The 11,103-nt window shown below is 45.1% G+C and overlaps 1 protein-coding gene across 1 annotated transcript in view; it reads left to right on the forward strand.

Annotated features, from left to right (window-relative positions):
* The window catches only part of STK16 (serine/threonine kinase 16), a 16,044-nt gene that overhangs the window by 1,253 nt on the left and 3,688 nt on the right, over nucleotides 1–11,103 (forward strand). Inside the window, exons 2-6 of the mRNA XM_018571543.1 lie at nucleotides 358–467; nucleotides 3,576–3,795; nucleotides 7,098–7,231; nucleotides 8,766–8,886; nucleotides 9,695–9,790. Of these exons, the coding sequence (XP_018427045.1) occupies nucleotides 382–467; nucleotides 3,576–3,795; nucleotides 7,098–7,231; nucleotides 8,766–8,886; nucleotides 9,695–9,790 (657 nt within the window). The 5' untranslated portion in view covers nucleotides 358–381. The remainder of the gene's footprint in view (nucleotides 1–357; nucleotides 468–3,575; nucleotides 3,796–7,097; nucleotides 7,232–8,765; nucleotides 8,887–9,694; nucleotides 9,791–11,103) is intronic.

The following is an 11,103-nucleotide window of genomic DNA, read 5'->3' on the forward strand; positions in this document are numbered from 1 at the left end:
CTACGTCGGGATCCGCTCCGGCTGCGGCGTCTCAGTATACCGCGAGCTGTAGCTCCCGCTATACTGAGCTTTGGGTGACGGGAGGACGCTAGTTTGTGTCCTTCCGTTACCCTAAGGACAACTATGGGGAAAAGCCCTGACCCCATAGCTCTCCTTTTTAATCTTCCAAGCGAAGGCCTAACTATACACGGCTATATCCAAAGCTAAGAAAAAAACAACCAAAATACTTTCACCCCTCCAGAACGTTTCCGAAAACAATATTTTATTTTTAATCAATTTGTCTCTCCTTTTTTTTCCCCTCCAAAGTGATTAAGAATTCCTCCCACATATAATCCTTTTTTCCCCCCCTCATTTTAGTGAGCAAAGAATGTGCGCGCAGCAATGGGAGCTACTCTCTGTATCTGCTCTCGAGGGGTCATAACCATTGAAAACAGGCGTTACTACTTTGTAGAGAAGCTTGGAGAGGGGTAAGTAACATTCCAGCTGAACTCCGGGATAAGTAAATATTGTCCTCATAGAAGAGTTGTGTGTATTCTTCCTGGAATCTTGGTGAGCTTTGTGTATTTCTTCCAGATCCGTGCAGTAATCCAGTGTGAGACTTGGAGCTTCCTGTAATAAAGACCGCTCACTGCTTGCTCTCCCTCCTTGTGCAGGGTGACTGGTCTTGTCTCCGCCCCCTAATTATGTCACTGCTACTCTTACAAGATAATAACCGAGTTTATAAAGGCATTTTGGTACACAAAGGAATATATATGAATACATTTTTGTGCCTACAGCAGATGGTTGGCAACGTAAACCCTGTAGCTCAAGAAAGCATGGCACAGTGATGGGCTGTTGTGACAACTCATACACAAATCAGCTAATATAAGCAAAGTTTGAAACCAACCTGTGTTTTTCCAATGTAGGGTAAAGAAACGGGTCTAGGGCTGCAACAACTAATCGACATAATCGATTATAATCGATTATTGAAAAAGTTGTCAACTTTTTCAATAATCGATTAATCGGCTTCTGAAAACGGGTCCACTTTAGTGGTGGCTTTACCAACTATTTCTACTTATCTTTCCTTCACTCCTCTGCCACACCATTCACCCACCAAGTGCAAAGAAGGGAAGCACAATGCAAGCTGCAGGTCACAGCTTAGAGCTTACGCAGGTCTTGGGGTACTTTCCTCGCCCTTATGGGGCAATGCTGGGTGCCAGACTAGCCCCGTTATGTGAGAAGGTGAGCGAGTCACATGCTTTACTCCCAGCAACTGAGAGGAGCAGCAATGAAGTCAATGTGCAGTATGTACTGCTACCATTACAGTGAATCTGCTGCTTTGTTAAAGGAGAACTATGGGGTTAAGGCTTTTCCCCATAGTTCTCCTTAGGGTAACGGGAGGACACAAACTAGCGTCATCCCGTCACCCTAGGCTCAGTATACCGCGAGCAGACGCTGAAGCGGATCCCGACAATTGTGCCGGGATCCGCCCAGCTGCGTGACTGACAGCTGGCTCTGCCTATCTAGAGGCAGAGCCAGCTGTACCCGCCCCTCCCCCGTCCGTTCCGCCAGTCAGCACTGGCGGATCGGGGAGGGGGGAATCCAGCCCCTCCCCTGTCACGGCAGAGAGCCGTGACAGGATCGAGAGGTGAGCGAACGCCGGTATTTGTTCGCTCACCTCCCGATCTACTGAGCCGACCTGTGACAGTCTCATTGTCACAGGTCGGCTAGAACTATGAGGTGAGTGAAAAGCACTCGCCTCATAGTTCTCCTTTAAGCAAGGCAAGGTATTCGAGTGTGATATATTGTAGTAGCAAATCGCTGCTAAAAACAACTTTATTGTTCCAGCACTATAGAGAACACTCTGCGCAGCTGTTGTTTCTCATTCATGCTCCCCCAACTCATGGGGGGGGGAATTTGTTAAGAGTAGGAGCTGGGTGGGGTGTTCTCAGTAGTGCTGGAGCAATAAAGTTGTTTTTAGCAGCAATTTGCTACTTCAACATATCACACTCGAATACAGATTTGTTTTATTGTAGTTGTCATAGGATTTTGTATTTTTGGCCAGTCATTATTGTGGTACATTCACCTTTGCCAGTTAGGTTAGGCACTCTATTTCTGTAATTTTATACATGTTTGCCGGCCAGCGCAGACAGGGGTGGCACCACTTTCTTGCTTAGACTTAAAAGCTAAGTTTACCTTTTGAAAGAAAATTGCCTTTGTGGTCCAGGATAAAGCAGACCATGCCTTCTGGGTTTACCGGTTGGTAAACAAAAACAGTGCTGCTTTCATACATGTTGATTTGATATCATTGCCTTACCTAGGCCGTTTTCCTAGAAACCTGCCCCAATAAGAACCACTACATCACGGACCCAGAAGGCCCCAACCACTACAGCAGGGGTGGACAAACTCCGGCCCTCCAGCTGATGTGGAAGTACAAACCCCATGAGGCATTGCAAGATACTCACAGCCACAGACATGACTCCGAGAGGCAGATGCAGCATAGGATTTGTAGTTTCCCCACAGCTGGAGGGCCAAAGTTTGCCCACCGCTGCACTACAGGTTGTTTGCAGAAAACTACAGGAGAGATGAGATGAGAGCAGCAGTGAGCGGTCTGCATTACAAGGAGTTCTAAGTGTCACACTGGATAACTGCACAGATCTGGAAGAAATACACAAAGCTCACCGAGATTCAACTGTTGGATGCTCGCCCACACCATCACAGTAACAAGTACTCTCCTCATTCAAAACCCTGCTCGTGTGCTGTGCGATCTCTCTTCCTCCACCATGGCATCACTGAGCTGGAGGGGTGATGTCAATGGCCTATGGGTTTGGCAGATACTTCAATCAACTTTTTTTTTTTTTTTTTTAATTTCAAAGGGTTTTTTTTTTAACTTCAAAGTGTGTTTTTGTTTGTTTTTTCCTAAATCTACTGGGGCCCCTTGACTGCATAGGCAATTTCCTTTCCAAAGTGAGCTTAGTCTTTGGATTGGACAGTGATGTAGCTTGTTCCCTATCACTGCATTTGCATACAGCAGAGCCATGTTTGGCTCCAAGCTGTGCTATTCCGTTACCCAATTTAGGTTCTGCTGTGCTAGAATGCCAGAGACTGGCATCAAGACAGATGCAGGTGCTAGCTGTATGTAAATTGAGTTTCGCATACAATTTTTTAAAAAATTGAATGCACTACTGCTTTATATTGTGTTTTTTTTTTTTTTTTTTTATCTGTACCTGGAGTTGGGTTTTAACTGATTTTTGTGCTCTTCATATTAAAGCCCAATAGAAACTTTAGATTAAATTATCCAAATGCATTTCAGGTACATCAAAACGATCGGTATTAATGTCTCCCAGTAAATATTTTGCTCTGTGTGCGAGCAGTGATCTCTCTACCTGCTCATGCTCCCTGTTGATTTAGAGAGCGCTAGCTCTAACTCAGCAGTAGGGGTGTTGAACCTCTACAGAGAGACCACTGCTTCCCCACAGAGAGCTAGGGTCCCACTTTACAGCATGCTGACAGGAGACAGGCTTTTCTACTCAGTCCGTTTTAATATAAACTGAAAGTTTTTTATTTGTATTTTCCTGGATTTTCTTTCTTAACAGAGGTTTCAGTTATGTAGATCTGGTTGAAGGGGTCCAAGATGGGCAATTTTATGCCCTAAAACGTATACTTTGCCATGACCGGGAGGATCGTAAGGAGGCGCTTCATGAGGTGGAGATGCACCGAATGTTCAATCATCCCAATATCCTGGGTCTGGTGGGGCACAGCATGATCGAAAAGGGACCTAAGTGGGAAGCCTGGCTGCTGCTTCCTTTTATCAAGGTAATGGCACAACTTTGGCCACTCTGTCTGGAAATTGGGAAAAGAGGCCTTCCCTAGGCTCAGTTTATTCAGCTCTGTAAAATTGTTCTCCAATACCACTGCAACCAGTTAGTTGCTGCAGCCTTTCCCAACCTTTTTTACCCCAGAGGAAGCCTTGAAAACATTTTCAGGTCTTGGGGAAACCCCTGCTAAAACCAATTCATTGGTGGTCAGTGGGGAAAAAATGCCCCATACATTGGTGGCTAATGGGAAGAATGCACCCTTACATTGGTGGGGAGGATACCACCCTTACAGACAGCTAAAAAAGATCATTGGGTACATTCAGCTAGCTCTCCCAAGTTGTGATGACCCTGAAACTTTTCTGGCACCATCAAATGAGAGGTCAGTCAGCCATAGCTCAATGAACCCTTAGCAACCTTTGGAGGAACCCTGTTTGAGAGTGGCTAAGTTACTCTACATCAGGGGTGCCCATTAGGTCGATCTCGATCTACCAGTCGATCGCAAAGCGAACGCTGGTAGATCGTGATCGGCTCACTGACCTGTGTCCTGTCCTCCCGTGGTGCTCGTGCGGCTGCCGGCTGAATGTGTCAGACACTACAGGCGGGAAGGGACACCTCTCCCCGTGTGCAACGTCGGCCACACCAGCGCCGCGGGAGGACAGGACGCTGGCGCACGAGAGGAGACCTGGGAAGCTGCTGCAGTGGAGGTAAGAAGAGACAGACAGGTGAGAGACAGCAGAGAAAGTGAGAGAGAGAAGAGACAGCCAAGAGAGAGGGCCGATTCACACCAGAAAGTCTGTGTTCCAGAGTGTTCGGCTTCTAGAACGCACTGGAACACAAGCCAGACAGCTGCCTGTGTTCAGGGGCGGGAGGTTGCATTGAAGTCAATGGCACCGCAGCCACGCCCCCCCACCCGCAATGCGATCGCCCGCACACGGAACGCAGGCACATTAGTGCCTGTGTTCCGATCCAGTGCGATCTGCAAAATAGTGCTTGCTGCATTTTTGCAGATCGCACTGGACCGGAACGCAGGCACTAACGTGCCTGCGTTCCCATTGCAGGTGATCGCACGGTGGGCGGGGCTGCGGTGCCATTGACTTTAATGCAGGTGTTTTTTTTTATGTTAGTAGATCTCATTGAGCTCATCATTTGGAAAGTAGATCTCCAGACGAAAAATTGTGGCGCCCCTGCTCTACATCATACCCCAGTGCAGTATGGAAGACTAAAAAGAAAATATGATTTGGTAGCCATTGATCACAAGACCTGCTCTTCTCTCCCATCTAAATTAGGCCTAATGCAATACAGAATTTCATGAAAGCTGAGTTTCTATGTTGCTCATAGCAGCCAGTCCAGTTCCAGGTTTTCTAGTACAAAATAGTTTTGATATGGTTTAACAGTAAGTCCTATTTGAGTTTAATCAGCAGGAGTTTTATACACAAGCATCTTCAGACCACTTTTTTATTGGGTGACAGTGGAAGAAAAGGTGTAAAGTAACCCCTATACGTGTAGACTACAGCCGTCCAATAGCAATAATGTAACATAACCCACAGTAACCAGTCTTCTGTCAATTCAGAGGAGTTAATAAAAGATCTTTGTTGGGTTGCCGCAGGTGAGACACTATTCTGTGTTTTTACAAAAGTCAATTCGGTTCCATTTGAAGTGATATTGTTATTAATGAGATGAATGAGGCACATATTTCCCACAGTGTGTCTGTGAGGTGTGGCATTGTCGTATGTTTGTGTAGCGTTGTGTACATTGGCAGCGGTCTGGAACCACATGAAGTGAACACTTGGCATCCCTTCTGCAATGTCAAGGAACACTACAGTCCTGCAGAACATAAATACCAGGGAGAGAAAACGCTTCACTATCTCGGCTGTCACAAAAAAGAAGAGGGAAAAAACAAATGTACAGTTGCCAGATGTACACACTTAATTTAATGTGAGCGATACCAGAGCAGGCAAGTGTTTTAAAGTCACCTTGGCACAGATCTAAGACTGTAGAGCTAACTTACCTCTTGAACAGGCACTGAAAGGTCTCTGCAGGTACCATAACGTGACAGCTAAATGTCTAAATGAGCTCTCTCTGTTCATTATTTTGGCCTTTGGATGCCAGTCAGAGCTCATGCAACAATGCAATGTGGGTGTCCCAGTGTCCAGTAGAGTGGCGCTTTCAGTGCATTGTGATATGTGACACAGTACAAGCAATAAAGACCTGTATGAAAGACTGCAATGGATTATAAAAATGTATCCTATTCAATGTATTAAATGTACAGAAACCACCATAGAGCTGTGTCCTAGTTCAGATCTTTGTTTCCCACGTTGTACTCACTGATGCCCCTCTCGTTCAAAAATCTCCACGTCCATGATAAAGAACAGTATGTCCTTTAACGGGTATACAGGGCAAGCCAGATGCTCGTATCAGTACCTGACGGGTTTCACCGGCTACATCAAAGCGAAATTGTTGATCTCACGATAGCGCGAAAGTTGATTATGGCAGGACGTACTACTAACCTGGGATCTTCTGGGCAGACCCCTATTAAGTTACATGAGACCCATTTGGATTTACATCTTTCCTTGATATCACTATTATAAAGTGTACACATCGGATACCTGTTGTGAGTTTTAGTCTTTTATTAGGATATACTTCTATTTACATATATTGAATTGTCACCGTTGTTGGGAGTTGCACTTGGAACATGTATAACCTTGGAACATATATAACCTAATGTGGTATCTTGGTATCCTAGTTATTTAGAATTTGATTGGGATTGTGTTACAAAGTGGGTTTTAACAATATGTCTGGGTAATAAAGATCTAAGGGCCGGGTCACGAAGTAGGGTTGCACTAAAGACACAGTACTACAATAGCGAGGATTTCCATGCGGTGTGGTGAAAGAAACCTAATGCATGCATTATGTTTTGCGATCGCACCACGGGCATTGCTGTGCCATGTGTTCTGATTAAGATCGCACTGCAGGCCTGAGGCATTTCTGGAGTTTCATTGACAATAACACCGCCATGCCCCCTCCTGCCCCAGAATGCAGGGAACCGTGCTGGAATGCACTGGATATAGTGTGAACAAGCCCTTAAGGAGCAAATATATTATATTTTTATAGTTATCAGTTTGTTTAGCATACGATTTCCTGCAGTTCTACTTTAAGAAAGGTTAAAGTATTTGGCTTATATTTGGGCTGTGGTAATGTAGTCCCTGCATTGTGAGAATCCAATTGCTGTGCTGTAATTGATCGACGAGTATGCTGACCCTGAATAGAAACTGCAATGTCCTTTTTATGCTGTATTTTCAGAGAGGAACCTTATGGAATAAAGTTGAAGCATTGCGAGATAAGAACGCTTACCTACTCGAAGAGAAGATTCTGTACATTTTACATGGGATATGCCTGGGACTCAAAGCCATCCACGATCAGGGCTTTGCTCACAGGTATGAGCCTGGGGTGTATTGTGGAAATTTCTTACATCTGTGTTGCTGGAGCATATGGGACAAACACTTGGGGAAATGACTCTTTACTCTGTCAGTCATTCTCAATTTTTTTGCCCCAGAGGAACCCTTAAAATGCGTTTCAGGTCTTGAGCAACCCATGCACAATGTATGGGTGGCCAGGAAAAAAAACACCCTCTTTACAACTGTGGTCAGAATGCCACCCTTACAGTTGGCTAAAAAGATGATTGGTGTCATGGAGCTGGCTCTGCCAGGTGGTGTTGACCCCAGAAACATGCAGGGCACCATTAAATGGGAGTTTGGTAAGCACAAGGAACCCCTAGCAACCTCTGGAGGGATACCCTAGGGTTCCACAGAACCCTGGTTAAGAATGGCTGCTCTATATATTCCTAGTACTAAACCAGGATATAATCTGTAGTGGTATACAGTGCTGCAGCTTACTGAAGCTTGGAATGAAACCTTTTTTTTTAAATTAAAATGGATCTACAGGATCATCTGCAGGTAGTCTATGTAATTTCTCTGCAATAGATTGTCCACATTAAAGGATAACTGTCTTTTTAAAACACTTGTTTAATAGGTCCGGGAATACCAAGGAATGCTTCACATATAATCCCTTGCCTCTGCCTTTTATTTTCCCTGTACTTCAAAAGCTGTCAGCACAGGCTCAGTATAAACATTGCATTATTTGCTACTGCGGTGTAACTGCAGACAAGGACTGAGAACATGAAAGGCATCTGGTTTGCCTACCTGTCTCTTTAAATGGCTGCATTGCAGTCATGTAATCACAAAATGTCAATGATGCAGTTGAGTAAACAAAATACTTATTAGTTCTCAGTCCTGGTCTGGAGTCCAGTGCTTTCTGTACAGTAGCTAACATTATATTTGAGCTGCCAGATTTTAGCATAGTGATCTCTGGTGATTATATACATTGAAGCCCAGGAATCACCATTAATGACTGCTGGCACTGAAGAGGTTGAATCAAGCTGTTGTGTCACATTATATCTTGGTCCTTGTCCACAACAGTGTTGCAGACTCAAACAGGCTGAATGTAAATAAAGTAATGTTTACACAGAGAAAGAAATGCAAAAAAATATAGAACTGGTTATACAGTATTTTTAAAGAGCAATAGATCTGCTTTTATCCTGTACAACTACATTGAGCAGCATTCTTCAGCAGCGTCCCTAAGCAGCCATCCCTAACTTCAGTCTGAGAATTGTCTTTATGTAGAAGGGTCACCTTTGCACCATCTGGCAGTGTGGTCACCGGGTTGGTAGATATTGGCCATTACCCAGCTGTCATGCAGGGTAAACCCACAATGGATTCGGCATTGAGGGGGCAGTGAGAAAATGGGGCTGTAGAGGTATTTCCTATAAACATTTAAATGTGTGAAATTGTATTTTTGTCTATTCATTTGACATGTCTTAAAAAAAAAACTAAAATCTTTTGCGGTTTCAAGTCAATTATTGATTTTGCAGAGGCTCTCGTTTCTCACAATCAAGTCTGTCTTATTTTTAAGGGACTTGAAGCCGACTAACGTGCTGCTGGATGACGATGATCAGCCCCTGTTGATGGATCTGGGCTCTATGAATCACGCTCGTATTGAAGTATTGGGGACCAGGCAGGCAATGTCCGTGCAGGTACGGATAAAAGTTCAGACCCAGTCACGGCACGGGTCATTCTCTGCAGCATGTTGGCAGAAGGCTAGTATTTTCAGAAGTAAAGGCCCGCAGTAGGGATGAACTGATACTGTTTTTTCGGTATTGAGTACCAATTTTTTTATTTTTTTTTCCCCCCCGTACTCACCGATACCAAAAGTCCCATTTTAAGGAAACCAGGCGGTGTGAAATGACTCACCACCCGGCTTCCTGATTAGCTGGAAAGCTGGGGGCGGCGTATAATGACTCGATGCCCGGCTTCCCCATTAGCCAGGAAGCCGTCTCCATGCTCCTATGTCACCAGGTGACAAGGAAGCATGGAGCCGGCTTTCCGGCCAATCGGGAAACTGGGAGGCAGGTAATGACACGCTGCCCCGGTTTTCTGATTGGCCAGGAAGCTGGCTCCATGCTCCCTGGTGACGAGGGAGCATGGAGCCGGCTTCCCAGCCAATCAGGAAGCCGAGCAGCGTGTAATGACTCGCAGCCTGGCTTCCTGATACCAGAAGTTCCGGTATCGGGATAGACATAGGGAACATTTGGGCGAGTACTCTATCGTTATCGGTGCACCCTTAGTCAGCAGTGGTAGTACCCATGTTTCTCTAATGACAGGTTTACTTTAAAGAAATATATCACTGGCGTCTATGCAGATCTTTTGATATACAAACCAAAATGTACACCGAATTTCAAATCCAGCGACGGAGAATTCCATGGAATCGGTAGTCTTTCCTGCTCCTAGTGGACAGTGGGGGCAGATTACAGCCTCGGTATATTTATCAGTGTTCTCTTGTAGGACTGGGCAGCACAACGATGTACCATCTCCTACCGGGCCCCCGAACTTTTCAATGTGGACAGCAACTGTGTAATTGACGAGAGGACAGATATCTGGGTATGAATCATTCACATTTCTCCTAACACGTATATCGCAAAGGAATGTTTTGTGGTGGGTGGGGGTTTCATTTTCTTACTTTATTATATTGATATGTATCTAAATCAAAAACCTTTTTTTTTTTTTTTTTTTGTGTTTTGGTTTTTTTTTTGTGTTTTTTCATTTTGGATAGACTAGGAAATATATTTTGCCAAAAATTTCCTTTAGTAAATATATTAGTTTACACTGATCAGGCAAAACAGCCCTGAGTCGTCAATGCATGGACTCCACCAGACCTCTGAAGGTGTGCTGTGGTATCTGGCACCAAGCCGTCAGTAGCAGATCCTTTAAGTCCTGTAAGTGGTGAGATGATCGGCCGCCATGGATCGGACTTGTTTTTCCAGCACATCCCTCAGATGATCAATGGGATTGAGATCTGGCCAGATTGAATAACAAGTCAAAACTTCGAACTCGTTGTTCCTCAAACCATTCCTGAACCATTTTTGCGGTGTGGCAGGACGCATTATGCTGCAGAAAGAGGCCCCTGCCATCAGGAGTACCATCTCCATGAAGGGGTGTACTTGCTCAGCAACAATGTTTAGGTCGGTGTTTGTGTCAACATAACACCCACATGAATGGCAGGGCCCGAGGTTTCCCAGCAGAACATTGCCCAAAGCATCACACTGCCTCTGCTTTCTTGTCTTCTTCCCCCTAGTAAATCCTGGTGCCATCTCTTCCCCAGGTAAGAGACACACACACACGGCCATCCGCATGATATTAAAGAAAACATAATTCATCAGACTGGGCCACCTTCTTCCATTGCTCCGTGATCCAGTTCTGATGCTCACGTGTCCATTGTAGACACTTTTGGTGATGGACTCCAGTCAGCATGGTTATCTTGATCAGTCTACGGCAACACAGCCCCATTCACAACAAACTGCGATGCTCTGTGTATTCAGACACCTTTCCTTCCACTAGCGTTTACTTTTTCAGCATTGTGAGCTACAGTAGCTTTTCTGTTGGATCGACTACACGGCTGCCTTCACTCCCCATGTGCATTAGTGAGCCTCGGCCACTCATGACCTTGTCACTGGTTCACCGGCTTTTAGTAGGTCCTGACCACTGCAGACCGGGAACATCCCACAAGAGATGCAGTTTTGGAGTTGCTCCGACCCAGGGGTCTAGCCATCACAATTTGGCCCTCGTCAAAGCCACTCAAATCCGCACACTTGTCCTTTTTTTTTTTTTTTTCTGTATCCAGCACATCAACTTCAGGGACAAAATGATCACTTGCACCCTAATATATCCCACCCACACGTCCAAGTGCCATTGTA

Source organism: Nanorana parkeri, unplaced genomic scaffold (assembly GCF_000935625.1).
Source record: "Nanorana parkeri isolate BGI_ZX_2015 unplaced genomic scaffold, ASM93562v1 scaffold1776, whole genome shotgun sequence".
In the NCBI taxonomy this organism is placed as follows: Eukaryota; Metazoa; Chordata; class Amphibia; order Anura; family Dicroglossidae; genus Nanorana; species Nanorana parkeri.